We start from the raw sequence: 17,121 nt of genomic DNA, 5'->3' as shown, positions 1-17,121 counted from the left end.
GAAATATTTTCTTTTGCTTTTCATAGAGCCAAATGTCTGGTTATGATATGCCCCATGTAATAAATCTGTGAAGAAATGCAATCCCTTTTCAAATGGCAAAAAATAATATAAACTGGGAATTTAATACAGGTATACTGATTTAAAGATAAACCAGAAAATGGAGTACAGAAAAAAACAGATTCACACCAATCTAATTTCTTCTGGAAACTGATCTGTGACATACAATAGCATACTTCCATCCATCCAAGAAAAAAGGAGAGATAGAATGTGTGTAGATCATGATATAATCTAATCTACTACTCTGTCCTCTATCAAGTTTTACTGTACTTAAAAGGAATTCTCAGTTTTTGCTCTAGTTCAAGAGGATCAAAATGACTGATTTGCATTAAAAAGTCCAGAAGGCTTCCCCTTCAAAGATTATCACCTCCTGTTAGCATATTAGTTAGTAAATGGTACAACTCAAATTAGTTTCCACTTCAACTGACTTACAACAGTCTACAAAAACCACATACTACATTTATAGCCTCACCCGTAAGGACAACCTTTCAAATGACAGAGCCATCATCACTTTACAAATAACTGAGAAAGTACTGAAGGTTGCTGATCAAGCATCAACAACATTTTCACCAAACTTTCTCTAGTTTTTCAGCTATTCTCAAGCTGAACTTACCATGCCCTTCCATGTGTTCTGCTGCCATTATTTTCCCCAGGGAAAGTTGAAAACAGAAAACATTGACTTTAAATGCAATAATTTCAACAAATTATAGTTACATCAAAAAGTGTTCATAGACCATTGATTACTGTAACTATCTCTGTAGCAATCATAAAATTATATTAGAGCGGAAAAAGATCTGAGGAGACACTCCAGAAAGCATTCAGTAAATGGTAGATATTATTAATCTATTTCAACCCCCTCATAACAAAAACTAAATGATCAGATGATTTTCTTAGCTAACTAAATCCAAAAGCTAGTGAGTGGGAAAATTAGGAATATACAATTAACAAGCAGTTCTTAACCAAGGGTTTGCATCGGAATTACCTGGGGAAGCTAGGGAGCTTACTTCTTTATTTTTTTAGGAAAATGTTTTCTTCTTAAAAAATTATTAAATACAGCCTCTTTTTTTCCTTAAAGAATAAATGTTTGAAGAAAAAAAGTGAGAATCTTTCTTTCCCACCTCATTCCTCATCCAATTTGCCAGAGGTAACTACCATTACCAACATGGTGCTGGTTTGTGTCATTTCTCTCTCTCCCTCCCTGTACTTACATGTTAAATACAACAGTTTTTTTAATACTCATACTTCCTTATACATAAATGGTATTATACAGAGTATTATCTTGCGTTTTAACTTAATATCATGGACTTCTTTCCAAAACATCTACATCTCTCATTTCTTTTAAAGCCACATTGTATTCCATTATATAAATGTACCATAATTTATTAATAGTCTCCAATTGATTGATTTAATACTGCCACATACTTTAATTCCTACAAAAAATGCTTCAATAAACATCTTTACAAAAAGATTTTTCAGTAACTATACAAATATTTTTATTAGACAAGTTTTTGGACGCAGAAGTGCTGAGTTAATGAAAGCTATGCATATACTTCAAATTCCAATTAATATAGCCAAACTGGTACCAAAAAAGCCATACCAGCAAAAATTTCCGTAAGAGAATAAGAGTTCATTTTCCACTCAGCCAAAAATCATTTTTTTTAATTTTATCACTTTCATAAAAGAAAAATAACACTTTGTTCCTCAACATACATTTCTTTAATAGTAAGGCTGTTCATCTTCCATATGTTTAAGTGTCTGTACTTTTTCTGCGAATTGCCTGTTTGTGCCCATTTGTGAATGGGTTTTTGTGATTATCTGGTTTGTAAGAGCCCTTTGTACACTTAATTAATATTAGGCCTCTGTCATACATTTGCAAATAGTATTTCCCAGTTTTGACATGAAAGAGTCTCTTCTTTAGTAGTCAAACATACTATATCTTTGCTTCTATGACTTCAAAATACTATATCAAACTAAGAAAGAATGTTATCATTCCTAGATTTTAAAAAATGCTCTCCCATATATTCTTCCAGGTTGCTCATTTTTTCATATTATAACTTAATCAAGCTATAATTATATTATCATGTAATGAATAAGATAGGAATCAGCTAGTTAGATTTCACAATACCATTCAGTGAATAACCTAACATTTCCCACTAATATGACAAAATGACAGCTAATTATATGTAGTATTTAAATTCTCATTCTATTCCATTACTCTGTCTATTCTTATCATTGTAAACAGTTTTAATTTCTAAAGCCTTATAATACATTTTAATATCTAGAACAGGTAGATTCCCTCTAATTACTTCTTCTATTTTGGAATTTTACTTAGGTTTCTCAATAGAGTCAGTTTAAGTCCTATAAATTTCTTAAGTTTATTCTTAGCATGCACATGCACCCACGCACACACACATACATGCACACACACAGCATAAAAACATTTTTTTAATTGCCTACAAAGCTTCATTAACCTGCAAAACCCGGATGGGCTACAATCCTGGACATTCTGAATAAAACAAGGAATATACCCTAGATATCTTTGATGGTGTGTAAATGACTCTAATGTACAATTCAATTGAGAACCAGCACAGTAAACCCTCAGCATTCTGAACTTTAATTTGACTGACCAATTCAAGAGAGACCCGGAAGTCCACAGCATATATTAATTTAGCTGAAGCAAAATTTGCCTCCTGCATCCAGTAAAACTGTTTGCTGAGAAAGAATCGATTTGCAGAGCTAAACACCCTGCACTCATATCTCACTGCAGCCTTTGTTCTTCGTTTAGGTCCTGTCTTACAGTGACACCTAAAGTAGAAAAAAAACACTGCTTTGAAACCAAAAAATGGCCCTGAAAAGAATAGCAACTGCCATCTGTGTTGATGGAAGAAAAATGGAAGAATTTCACAAAGTGATAGTTTTATCCAGAAAGCAGAGGCTTTCTTTGAATGAGCTGAAGAATAAAATTTTATTTTAGTGTTAGTTCACATCCACGCTATGACAAGTCTATCATATATGCTCTATAAGAACTAAGGAAAAAACCCCATGATACCACTTCAACAAGAACTCCAGCCTGTGAACTTTGCCCACAGCCAAGATATAATTTTAACAGAAGCTGAAAAGGCAACACTAACTTAAAATATGAAGATAAATATAAGGGAAAAAATCATTTGAGGTAGAGGTTTCCATAAACACTTCCATAGAAAAAAGGCACCCGCTGCACAAACTGAACTGAATCAAATCTCAAGGATGGCATGGCACTAAGATTTTTTTTTCTTTGCCTAATTGTGCAATTAACAGGAAAGGTGCTAGCAGCTGAACAACTTACCACAGGAACAGTTCCTCCCAAGCTGGAGAAACTTATAAAAAACTGGTGCTATTACTATATCCTTGATAAGCTGATTTATTGTATTTAAATGGAGTAACAGACAAAAAGGGTTGTATGACCAGAATAAATGTTCAACACAGAAACAGAGACACAAGGAGGGGGAAAGCACCATGTTTTAAGCACCAAATTTAGACACACTACCTATGTGCTACTAAATGTGACATGTTTCATCACTAAACTGGGTTTGCTCTGCCATGCTGAAAATGCCAGGGCATAACACAAGAATAAGACCCACTTGCCCATAAACTTACAGTGCAAAAAATAAAGTCAAAGCACAACTCTTTTCATCACAGCTATCTTTTGCTATAATGGTATTAACAAAAATCTAGGAAAAACAATTCATGAATGTCAAGACTATGTAACTCAGTTCCCTACCCTCAGGATGAGTACATTTTTCATTTCATACAGCCTTTCTAGTTAACAAAATTACAATAAATACAAATTATTAGTTAAAATTTAATAATCTTAGACATATTATGCCTAGCAGTCTTTACTTTCAAGTTATCTCAAAGAAATATCTGATAGGTATAGTAGAAAAGGCCATTGAAAATCACAATTTCTGGGGAAATATATCGCATTCACCCCCATCTGTCACCCCGAAGCAGTAAATGACAATGATAAATTTCCTAGAATTTCATGACAAAATAAATCATCCAGGTTTGAAAAAGAAAGGTAAAAACAAAGAGTTGGAAAGAAAAAGAATAATGAAAGAAAATAATAACGTTACAATGCAGATGGAAGAATTTGCTCTAAAGAAATTTTACTCCAAGCTCCTAAACCATAAATTCCTTTTACATTCACTGATAACCCCTAGGCTGAAAAACTCAGCAACATATCCAAACCCAAGTTAAGATTATTTATTATAATAGTTAACATCAACACACTCAAGAACCTATATTCAGCTCTAACAAATAGTTTCTGACAACTGTTCATACTGGTCAGTGTCCGTGCAGTATCAATTATTAAATATTTTTAAAATCATCCCTTAGCCTACTTAGTTATAACTGACAGAAACCTTTTTAGAATAATTAATGGTTCAGTTCAACAAACATCTGTAAATCTTATACCATGTGTCAAGCCCAGTGTTAGGCACTAGGGATAAAAATGTAGAAAGCAACCCAGTTCCCTATCCTCAAGAAGTTAACAGCTTAAATATAATTTCCAATATAATATGACAAGTCAGGTCTCAGAGCATGTATGAGAGGACAGGACAGAGACACTTAGAACAACCTGGGTACTACATACAAATATCTGAAGGATATGACTGATATCAGGACTACTAAATTAAGGTGAAGAAAGAGGAAAAGGGCCAAAGTCCAAGAGAAGGACATTAAGGACATGAACCAGGACAGTAATAGGAGGGATTTTAAAAAGAGAAAGAGAGAGAAGTAAAATATGTGAAGATATAAAAACATGTTTAAGAAGTTTAAAAAAAAAAAAAAAATCCCCTGGGACTTCCCTGGTGGTCCAGTGGTTAAGAATCTGCCTTCCAATGCAGGGGACATGGGTTCAATCCCTCGTCAGAGAACTAAGATCTCACATGCCGTGGGGCAACTAAGCCCACGTGCTGCCACTACCAAGCCTGTGCACTCTAGAGCCCGTACACCACAACTAGACAGAAGCTTGCGCACCGCAACAAAAGATCCACATGCCACAACAAAGATCCTGCATGCCACAACTAACACCCGATGCAGCCTATTTAATTAATTGATTGATTAAAAATCCCCTAATTGTGTCACTGACAGTATAGAAGAATATAGGAACATCTCAAGTAGTTTCTGCCCTGAGCAAATAAGGACCTGGCTGGTTATAATTTAAGATCAAGATCTATAAGGTAAGAAAGTAGAAGTTTAGTTATTGCTATGTTGACTCAAAGGTGCACTGGAAACACTCAAGTAGGTTAAGTCTAAAAGGCAGCTGGCCATTCAAATCTAAAGCTCAAGGAGACGTCAGGGCTGGAGACAGATTTGAGAGTGAAAATCGTTAACTGTAAATAGATTACCTAAAACATGTATGAAGTAAAAAAGTACAATGGTCCAAGGATTAAAACCCTAGGGAACATTAATATAAACACAAGGGTGTTTGAATTTGTTTTTTCTGTTCTTGAGCATTCATCTAAAAACCATGTCTTTAACCATACTTACAAAGAATTACTGCCATTCTTTACAAGCCTATAGTCAATGCAACTTAATGTCTGTTGGAAACCTTCAACAGCAACTATTTAAGTGAATTTCTTTTTCTCCCTTTTGAAATATTCATAATATAGATTTAAAAAATGCGTAAGATGATTTTTTAACAAGTTCATATGAATGAAAACAAAATTAAAAATTCCTGAGTAATTACTTTTTAAAGTATCAATTTTATATTAGGAATGATGTATATGCATGTTGCTTTAAATATTGTTATCCATAAGTCAAAACCTAATTCATAGAAGACATACAGTCCATATTTGTGGTTAATAATCATGCAGGCTTAAAATCTGTAAATAAAATAAATTCAGTTTACAAAATATTGCATTTAAAATTAATTCAACAAATTACTAAAGTAGCCAGGTTATAAATTCCCAAAGAGAGATACCCTTCTAATTTTGTTTTGCATACCCTCTCAAGAAAAAAGAAACACTTTTAAAAAAACATGAAACAATACTAATTAGAACAAATACTACACAGTTTTAGTACCTCACTGGTCAACCGTATTAGGAGAGCTGCAGCCTCTGAATATTTGCTTTGGCTTTTTAAGATTTCAGCACTGAGCAATACACATCTTTCAGCCAATACCATATTCCTAGAGAAAAAAAGGCAAGAAAAATATAATTAGCACTACAATAATATTTTAGTACATTATAGTAACCATGTGTTCAACAAAAGTTTCCAATTCTAGTTTTTAAGTAAAAATAAATCCATGTCCTTGTTCTCTACTTACCAAAAAAGCCTAAAAAAAAAAACTTCAAAGAATTCTCATAACTCATCAAAACTTTTTAGCATTGTATACTTTTGTAGTAAGACTACAATACAAAGTCACATTTCCTGTATGAAAAAAGCTAGAACCCAACTCGTATCTCTGAATCAGCAGTTAGTTAACAAAACTTGCTTTCAGACATAAAGGAATATAAACATTTCACCCAGATTTCTTTTTTCCTTCCTTACTGCAAACTCTGGTTATGTGTGTTTCATTTTACTGACTACTTTTAGGAATAATTAGGCATTTTCTCTCTGGTTAGTACTATTGAGATGTTTCACTTGGAGATAGCATGGAGCCAGTGTTGCCTGACTGTTACTGAGCAAAATCTTCTTTGTAAAAACACAAAATCAGTTGATTTTTCTTGTGGACAACTACCATCAAAAATCTAGAGTTGTATTATTTATTCTTGGAAATAATAAAAATAAATGAAAATATTTTTTACTGTGAAATTACAAGATGGAATCCTTTTGTTGAGAAATACAGTTGACCACTGAACAGTGCAGTCAAAAATATGCAGTTGGCCCTCAGTATCCACAGTTCCACATCCATGGATTCAACCAACCTTGGACTGTGCAGTACTGTAGTATACATTTTTTGAAAAAAATTCATGTATAAGTGGACCCGTGGGACTTCCCTGGCCGTCCAGTGGTTACAACTCCACGTTTCCACTGCAGGGGGAACAGGTTCAATCCCTGGTTGGGGAACTAAGATCCCGCATGCCGCACATCATGGCCAAAAAAAAAATGGACCCACACAGTTCAAACCTATCCTGTTCAAGGGTCAACTGTAGCAGCAAAGTTTTTCTCATTTTACTTTCTAATTCTTATACAAAAATATACCACTTGACCTTAAAATTACAACCAAAGATTACTAACTTGAAGGTCATTCTGAACAGTGATATTTTAAAAATACAATCCACTACTTTCAAAATTACTGTAATGATCTGCCATAAACTTTCTACAAATCATGATTTTTTTTAGAGGGTTGGTATTTATGAATATCTGAGAATGTTTTAATGAACACAAAAGACTAACTCTTCCTTGCCAGTACCTACTCACATACTACAATATGCTCAAATATGCTCAGTTCTTAAATCTTCTTAAGTAAACTTTACAAATCTTAACACAATTGTTTTATTTTTATCCTCAGCCATTTCCCCTTGTGATCAGCTATGAAGTCACAAGGCTACCAAGTTTAGGACTTTATATTAATTTGTTTATTAAAGCAAGATTTTAAAAAGTCATTTGTGTCAGGCAGTGGAATTACTAAAGATTCAAGTGTTTCTATGACACAATCCCTATCTAAAAGCAGAAACTGACATGAAACATAATGAACAGGATACCATTGATTTTTATTATGATTTGGGGAGATAAAGGAGGGAAGGGAAAGCTTCAAAAAAGAAATGTATAAAGATAAATAGGATTGCATCAGTTAAAAAGTGGAGCCTGGCATTATAAGAGCATTGCAAAAGTAATATTGTATTTCCTGTACTTAAGAAAATTTATTTACATTTTAATATTTCTGAGACCAGGGAGCTTCTTAAAATTGATATGTATAACTAATATAGTGTTTTCTAATTTATCCCAAAATATCTATTAAATTGTTGATAAACCTTACCAATTATGGTAACTTAGAAAAAAGATTATAAGGTAAACGCATGTCAGTTAAGTATGTATTTAGAAAAAGCATATAGTCTGCTATGAACAGGAGGACAAAACTGGATTGCCACGGCTTATTTGGCTATCTGGGTCAATTGGTATTTTCACTTTTCTTTTGCATCACTCCACGTGCATCTCTCCAAAAGCTCTGTGCTTCATGAAGACAAGGAAAATCTTTTCAGAGAAAGGACTTTACTGCTCTGGCTTCCTTAATGCCTCATTCTCATAGTTCTTCTACCTTTTGAATCTCTCTTTTTCAGAATCCTTCAAAGGTTCTTCTTTCACAGAAGGCTGTTTCTCCTGCCAGAAACTCCAAGTATATTCTCAAACAGATTATACAAAGTATTCTATACAAAGGGCAGGATTTGATACTGGCTCCACCATTTATTAACTGCATACCCTTGGGCAAGTTAAACTCTTTAAGTTTCAATCTCCTTGTCTATCAAATGGAATAATAATAGTATCCACCATTTCATAGGCTTGTTGTAAAGATTAAATGAGCATGTAAACTACCTTGGCATAGTGGTAAATGCTGAGCACTAAATAAATGTTAATCATTATTACTAGTGTTGTGTTGTAAACACATTGCTATGACTACTACTTCTACTTCAACATTATAGGACACAAAACTGCCTTTGTGTCTCTGACTCTAACCCATCCATTCTACATAGAAAAGTCGTATTAATCTTTCTGAAAAATAACTTTTATTATGTCAAGGCTCTACTCAAATATTCAGTAACTCCCCCATTTACTACTCCATAAATCTTAACTACAGCTTAAAAATAATAATAAATGAGAGTTAATGCTCCCCCACGCTGATTTCTCTCAAAACACCTTTCCATATATACAAACCCTCTAACCTAGCCAGGGCTCTATTCCTTTTCAGCAGTAATGCTGTATCCAAAACATTGTTCCTGCCAATCACAATTACTGAAACGTCTTTATGGCTATCAACTCCCAACCACCTTTCTTTCAAGGTCTATTCCTCAAGCATACCATGACACCTTCTCTGGACCAGTTCATAGTCTCCTTTACAGGTGGTGAGTTCTAACTCCCATAAAGTTTCAACAGAACTCACTATGTGTACAAAACATTTCTCATTTTCTTCCCTGAACCATTATTTAACTCTCTGTGTTTGCCTATTTAACAAGGAAAGTTCAAACTAGCTAACTCCTGGCTTAACAGTAGCTAAAGTTAGAGATGTCCCCAAAATATAAATCACCCTCAATAGAACAAATAACCTCAACATTACATATAACAAATTCCTAACCACATATCCAAACAAAATTGGAAAGGAAAGGAAAATGTAGTAAAACCCTAGTTTTAAAAGATCATCTCACCTTATCTATGACTATATTAACTTGATTGGGGAGCTTATTTAAGTTTAAAGCATAAAAAACAAAGAACCATTTATATCTAATAACCATATAAATGTCAAATTTACCTCTAAATGGATAGAACATAAATATTCTAGTCACCTACTTGCAGATATCCCTGTATGTCTGGATTGCTGTATCCATATAATGTGCAGGGTATGGCCTGGGTGCTCCTGGCTGAAGGAACGCTGACACTGCTGCCATTTCCTAGAGGAAAAGACATTATTTATAGTATTTCAAAAGGAGAATATTCTTGTAGTTTAGCATCCAGGAAGTCTAAAAATTGGAATGAAGTTTGCTGAGTTTTTTTATGTATCCACATATATAAATCTGACAGCCTAACGCAGACTTGGAAAATATATTTATATGCTTTTAGTTTCAAAATTCTCTAGTCAAATTCCAAAGTCTGTCATTCAGTATTTAAATGAGTTTTTTCAAGAAGACCTAGTAAACCATTTCAGTCATGGTATATATATAACTCCACTTTCAGTCATGGTATATACATAACTCCACTTTCAGTCATGGTATATATAACTACCAAGTGAGCCTCGCTTAAGATTTCTGCTACCACCTCCTCCTCGTTATTCCCTATTCCTTAATGACTAAAGAACAGACCAATGACAGAACCATATAGAGAGAAACAAAATAAAGTGCGTCTCTTTCCAATGTACTGGCTTCAAAATTTGAAAACAGAGCTCACAACAGCTTGCACTATGTATCTTTTCAGCTACTTACACACTCTATAGTTTATATCCTATATCATACAGAAGGCACAGACACCATTTCTGAGACCTATACTACTGTCAATTTTCTAGGACTTCTTATTTCATTTTAAAAACCCATTCCATTGTTAATAATTCAAATAATATACAATAGTGCTAAAGAATTTTGAAATGAAGATGAGAATGAAGGTTTTGGCTTCTTAGTAAAATATTCTATTACGTCCATACTTGTGGTCTCATACAGACCAAGTTTTAATAAAATTTTAATTAGAAATAAATGAAACTTTCATACATTGGGGAAATACTTGTTAATGCCAATCCACTTTTACGACGAATAAACATTTTTCTGCAACAGTTTTTAAAATAGAAAAAAAATACACAAATAATTTAATTATCTAAAAAAAAAAGAATTATCTAAAAACTGAGATATGATTAAAGCCTTTAACCTGACAGACTATATATAAAGTTCCATGACAGTATGAACCATATCTGTTTCAGAATACCTCTGTATCCTCAGCACCCAGCAGTGTCTGCTCAAAAATTTATTGAAGAAACTGAATGAAAATACGTCATTTTCACGTGAAAAAATTTTCTACAGCTCTGAAACGTCATGTTTTCTTAACTAGTTTATATTTTAACTAATATACATAATGATATACATAGGGGTCTATATTATACAAAAAAATCTAATATATATTATATATATGGTATATTATATAAAAATACATTATATTTGCTATATATGAACTATATATACTGCATATATATACATCAATAAAAGTGTACTAAGAAAAAATCCTGTAAGAAAAATAGGCCCCAATTCTAAGTTATTTTCTAATTTCATTCTACAAGAAATTACAAATCAGTATACACACAAACTGACAATTTCTAAGGATACAGTGAGAACATTCAGAATGATCGCCCCAAGTTACTGCACGATCTTCAATAATCAACCATTAAATCATTTCTTATAGTCTACAATAATGGATTAATACATTTCACAAAGACTTACATCAAGAACTGGAGTGATCTACTTAACCTTCAGCTAGTTATGACAAATTTAACTACAGAAAAACCATATTTCTCCAAGAATTCCTATTATTGGTTTCACTGTAATATATCTTTTAACTTTATAGTTAAAATAACTAAGTATCTTCTTAATTATCATCGAAAAAGCCAGGAAATACAGTCTGTTATCAATTAGCTACTATGTGACTGGTAAATAGGAAAGAGATATCAGTTCAAATGAAATTTTTATTCATTCAAAAATAGTTTTTCTTAGGCAACGGGATCAAATATAGCAAATATAGAATTACAACCTTCAGCAGGAAAGGAAAAAGCTCTGAGCTTAGCTGTTGCTCAAGCAGGAGCTTTTTTAATCTGTATTTTAAGAAAATATAAAATGAATGCCTACACTTCGTATCTGTGTGTGGTTGGGGGGCTGGAGGGGGCCTCTCTAGAGACTTATGCTCCCAGCCTTGCACAGTTCTTGGTTCAAGGCAAGCTGCGCTTCCTTCCATGCTCACCTTCATGGCAATTACACTGGTTACAAGTTCCTCTTCCCCACCCCAGTGTTCACATATTGTTTTTCGTATTTTATTCCTTGAGATAACCTCCTGCAATGCTAACCTGCCTCACACAAACATTTTATGCTCTGGTTACAAACATACATAGGTTTTATGAGACTCTCCCAGCCCTATTTTTCTCTAAGGCCTATTATTTTTAGGGCAGCTATTCTAGACTACAAAGATTTTTAGGTATGCATATATTATGCTACAGCAGCTATGCCTTCATTTTCCAGTGTTAAACTACCTTCTCTCATATAGCTGCTACTAATATGCCTCCATCTAAATGATTTAAATGCAGTATTTATCAGACCGCAGATAGAAATGAAAAAGCTTAGGTACCATAAAATCATAGAAGGTTTTTGTCATATTTTTCTAAGATTTTACCAAACTTTCAATTTGCAGATGCACTGTATACAATTTTGAAATTATAAACTTATAAATGATGAAATAAAATTTAAGTGTTTGTGATTTTATATTAGCTCATATTAGATGACTATAAGACCAGAGACTGTCTAGCTAAGGACAATTCACATAATTTTTCAAACACTCTTATTCATAAAGGTAACATATTTTCAGTTCCTGAAGCTTTTTAAAAGTTAGCTGACTTTTTAAAATTAAAAATACTAAGAAATAAAAAAGAATAGTAATGTAATTTTGCTACTCTAGTTTTACATTTTAAAATCACCTATTTTATTTTTATAGACAGAGTATTAAAATAAATGCAAAAGAGATGGCAGTTATTAAACAAGTATCTACACGATAATTATCAATGAAGTAGAGTTCTTATGTATTTTCATTCTTTCCACTTTTGTTTATAGCTTGCGTGTTTTTAAAAAGATTATGTAGGCACGCAGGGTGTGGGGGAGGGAGCTCACGAGGGGCGCGGGCCCTCTCCCTCCTCCAGGGCTGCCGCTCCTCCTTCTGCGCTGCTCGTGTGCCCGTACAGGGCAGACCTGGTTTGGGAAAAGGCAGCTGAGGAGACTCCAGCGCTTGCCATGGCCAACGAAAGCAGACGGAAGGAGTCAAGACTAAGAACAATGATCATATAAATTTGAGGGTGGTGGGGCAGGATGGTTCTAAGGTACAGTTTAAGAGGCATACACCACTTAGTAAACTAATGAAAGCCTGTTATGAACAACAGGGGTTGTCAATGAGGCAGATCAGATTCTGATTTGATGGACAGCCAATCAATGAAACAGACACACCTGCACAGTTGGAAATGGAGGCTGAAGATACAATTGATGTGTTTCAGCAGCAGACAGGAGGTATCTACTAAAAAGGGAACCTGCTAGTTTACTTCAGAATTCTGTTCCTCCAGACCAAGAAGACTTTCTCAATTAGAAAACCTCAACTTGGTTCCACCACATCCTGACTACTACAATATAGTTTCTCTACTCTTTCATTTTCCCCTTCCCCATTCCTCTACTGTACATAAAGTAACTGGTGTATGTGCACAAGCATAATGCATTTTTTTTTAACTAAATGGTCAATGGTATGTTTTGATCGACATCAAATGGAGATGGGATAGTATACTCAGCAAGTTATTTTGCTCTCACTGTTAAACAAAAAAAAAAAAAACAACATAAAAATCCTTGCATACCTGTTGCAAGGAGAATTGGAGAATTTTAATGTTTTTCATTTATCATTGTAAAACCAAGGACAATTTTATACCTTTTTTTGTACATAGCTATTTATACGTAGGGCAATCTGTCTTTAAATAGGGATAAATTACTCTAAAAGAAATGAATCCTATAGTTTTTCCTTCAACTTAAGCATCTTGTTTAAATAAACTTCTTGTTTAAATAAATAGACTATGTAGAAAGTAACAGTGCTAGTTTACTCTTTTCTAAGCACAGAAAGCAGATTATAAATATATTTATGACAACTTTTCAATTACATTAAAAGGTTATAAGGCAACAAACATAGAAAATTCTTTCTGAAACACCTAGATTTTATACTGATTACAAAAACTAACATAGCCAATGTTTACTGACAGCTTATTATATATATAAGATAGTGTGCTAGGCACTTTACAAACCTTATACCTTATCTAACCCTATGCCATTAGGATTTCCATTTTACAGATGAGAAAACTAAGGCTTAGAGATGTTCAATAACTTGCCTAAGATGAATTTTATTTGTACTGATATCTCTTTCCTATTTACCAGTCACATAGTAGCTAATTGATAACAGACTATATTGCCTGGCTTTTTCGATGATAATTAAGAAGATAGTTATTTTAACTATAAAGTTAAAAGCTATATCACAGTGAAACCAATAATAGGAATTCTTGGAGAAATATGGTTTTTCTGTAGTTAAATTTGTCATAACTAGCTGAAGGTTAAGTAGATCACTCTAGTTCTTGATGAAAGTCTTTGTGAAATGTATTAATCCATTATTGTAGACTATAAGAAATGATTTAATGGTTGATTATTGAAGATCGTACAGTAACTTGGGGTGATCATTCTGAATGTTCTCACTGTATCCTTAGAAATTGTCGGTTTGTGTGTATACTGATTTGTAATTTCTTGTAGAATGAAATTAGAAAATAACTTAGAATTAGGGCCTATTTTTCTTACAGGATTTTTCTTAGTACACTTTTATTGATGTATATATATGCAGTATATATAGTTCATATATAGCAAATATAATGTATTTTTATAATATACCATATATATAATAAATATTAGATTTTTTTGTATAATATAGACCCCTATGTATATCATTATGTATATTAGTTAAAATATAAACTAGTTAAGAAAACACGCCGTTTCAGAGCTGTAGAAAATTTTTTCACGTGAAAATGACGTATTTTCATTCAGTTTCTTCAATAAATTTTTGAGCAGACACTGCTGGGTGCTGAGGATACAGAGGTATTCTGAAACAGATATGGTTCATACTGTCATGGAACTTTATATATAGTCTGTCAGGTTAAAGGCTTTAATTATATCTCAGTTTTTAGATAATTAATTCTTTTTTTTTTAGATAATTAAATTATTTCTGTATTTTATTTTCTATTTTAAAAACTGTTGCAGAAAAATGTTTATTCGTCCTAAAAGTGGATTTAACAAGTTTTTCCCCAATGTATGAAAGTCTGTCTCACACCAAAGTACATGTTCTTAAGCAATATATAGTCTTAGATCAGAAAAAAACATTTCAAACAATTTTAAATCATTTTAAGAGATGAAAAAGCATCTTCTAAAAAAAAAGTTTTTATACTGTGAATACAGTGAAAACTGTAATTCAAATTAAATAGAAAGTACTAATCAAATCTAAGAAACCAACCCTCACATATGACCATGTTTGAATGCACTAGTTTAAGAAAAATCCATCAAGTTATCATAAATGAATTCAAAACCTATAAAGCATTGTATGCTATTTGAGTACAACTTATCCCTAGGTATTTTGCTTGCCATTTCATAAATAAAAATTTCTAAGTCATTTATGGTAGCAGAAGTAAGAAATTACAGTACTACAGAATACCAACCAAGGCACCAGCTGCATAAAGCATTGCTTGATCATTAAGAAAATCTTTCTTTGCAGTATGATAGCAACTGTAAGCCAAATCATAATGCTGCACCAAAAAACATAAGTCAGCCATTTTCCTGATTTGAAGCTCTGGAGCTTCTGGTGGATACCTGTAAATACAAATTAAGTTAAGAAAGGAATTTACAATTTATGACCTTTAAACCATTAAATATCATAAAATGTCTAAAAAGGTGCCCAACTGTCCAAAACATGAGAAAAACTGATCTTGTTTGATAAGAATTCTACCTCCAAGGAGAGAGTGTCATTTCTCAAAGATATTCGGAAACATAGATAGTTACATCCTTATTTATATAATTTATATCCCTATACTGAGAACTTCTCAACAGGAGGCAAGCATTTTCTCTATTGTCAAATTATGAAGTAAATAAATGATCAATTCCATGTGACTCACCTTTATGTACAGCAGAAAAAAAAAGAAAATCTAAAATGGATTTTATTTTCCCCTAAAACAGGATTTTGTATTAAACAAAATTTCTAAATATATGCCATGTCTTAGAATTATTAGATCTCAATACTTTAATATAGAGTTATTAATGAATACTTAATCTAACTCCATCTTTTTACAAATAGGAAAACAGACCTAAAATAAAGTGACCCTCCTTATTATCTTGTTTATTTTTAGATTATTTTAGATATCCAATTAATCATAGTTTTTTAATTTAATATAATTTACTTACTATTCTTATCTACCCCAGCTTTGACCAATATGAAACTAAGAAACTAAAGAGACAGTCATTTTTTGCACAACATCATATAGTCAAACACTAATCAGAGTTAAATACAGGAAAACTAAAAACAATAATATTTTACTCACAGCAATCCAGATGTATTTTTTAGCTCATTAATGCTCTTTTCTGGAACTTTACTGCCACTAAACCATTTTTTAGTTGCAGAAAATAGAGATCGACTCAAACCTTTTCTTGATATTAGCTAAGAAAAAAGATTAAACATATTGACAAATATAACAATTTAATATTTTTCTTTTACATACAAAAGAAAAAATTCTAAATAACTAAAAAGTTTTAAGAGTGAGCAAATGTGCATTTTAACAACATTGATTTAAAGAAAACTGTCCAAAATGCTGACGAAATCCCTAGTGACAATAAATAAGCTTCTTCTAGGATTTAACAGAATTTCATCACTGATAGTAATGTTAATTAACCCTAATATTGGTCTATTTTTAAAACAAAAACTTAAATTCTTTAAATAACTTATACTACTATATTCTCAAGTTTACTATTTACTGAAATTTTTTAAAATACTAGTGCAAATAATTAAAGCTTACCTGATCATTTAATTGCCGAATTGTTTTCTCTATATGTGGCAAGAGGCCCCGAAATGTGAACTCTTGTATAAACTGTCGAATTCTATCATGATCAGTAAGGGTTAAACATGCACCATGAATAATTCCAGCATTTGCTTTCTTTGTTTCATGTAATGATGAAGCAGATTTTACATGATCTGGGCCATCAATGTTGTTAGAAGAGTCACCAGATGGGTCCAATTGAAGCGGGTGAGTTCTAAAGTTGTTTGGTAAGCCATCTACTGAAAAACAGATCTTTCTTTTACTCTCAGAAAACAACAGAAAATTGTGATATTACTACCATATTACTAAAGAAAAGGAAGAATGTTGGAACCGTTTATCTTTCTGTATGTCTTAAGAAATCTAAAACAATAACATTCAAGTTTTCCCCCTAAAATTTTAGGACTTGGGTTAATACCTGTTACATGTAATAGAAATTTTTTAATTCATGTAAAGAAACGAAGAAAAATAATGTTAAAATATAAAGAATTATTTTTAAATAGCATAACCAATAAGAAAAATTATAACAAAAAATTTTTAAA

General features: G+C 32.4%; 1 protein-coding gene and 1 pseudogene across 4 annotated transcripts in view; one reads left to right on the top strand and one right to left on the bottom strand.

The window, feature by feature from the left end:
* TRAPPC8 (trafficking protein particle complex subunit 8) overlaps positions 1–17,121 on the bottom strand; it is an 88,149-nt gene that overhangs the window by 47,998 nt on the left and 23,030 nt on the right. For 3 of the 4 annotated variants that reach the window (XM_061169866.1, XM_061169867.1, XM_061169869.1), the window contains 5 exons: positions 16,562–16,818; positions 16,091–16,206; positions 15,215–15,365; positions 9,544–9,644; positions 6,121–6,226 (listed from right to left, as the gene is read on the bottom strand). In XM_061169866.1, coding sequence (XP_061025849.1) covers positions 6,121–6,226; positions 9,544–9,644; positions 15,215–15,365; positions 16,091–16,206; positions 16,562–16,818 — 731 coding nt within the window. Of the gene's footprint in view, positions 1–6,120; positions 6,227–9,543; positions 9,645–15,214; positions 15,366–16,090; positions 16,207–16,561; positions 16,822–17,121 lie in introns of all 4 variants that reach the window. The other variant, XM_061169868.1, reaches the window with a different exon arrangement.
* LOC133075865 (small ubiquitin-related modifier 2-like) lies at positions 12,458–13,049 on the top strand (annotated as a pseudogene).

Source organism: Eubalaena glacialis, chromosome 15 (genome assembly GCF_028564815.1).
Source record: "Eubalaena glacialis isolate mEubGla1 chromosome 15, mEubGla1.1.hap2.+ XY, whole genome shotgun sequence".
NCBI classification, from domain to species: domain Eukaryota; kingdom Metazoa; phylum Chordata; class Mammalia; order Artiodactyla; family Balaenidae; genus Eubalaena; species Eubalaena glacialis.
The sequence above is the reverse complement of the archived record's forward strand: the minus strand, read 5'-3'. Positions and strand labels throughout refer to the sequence as shown.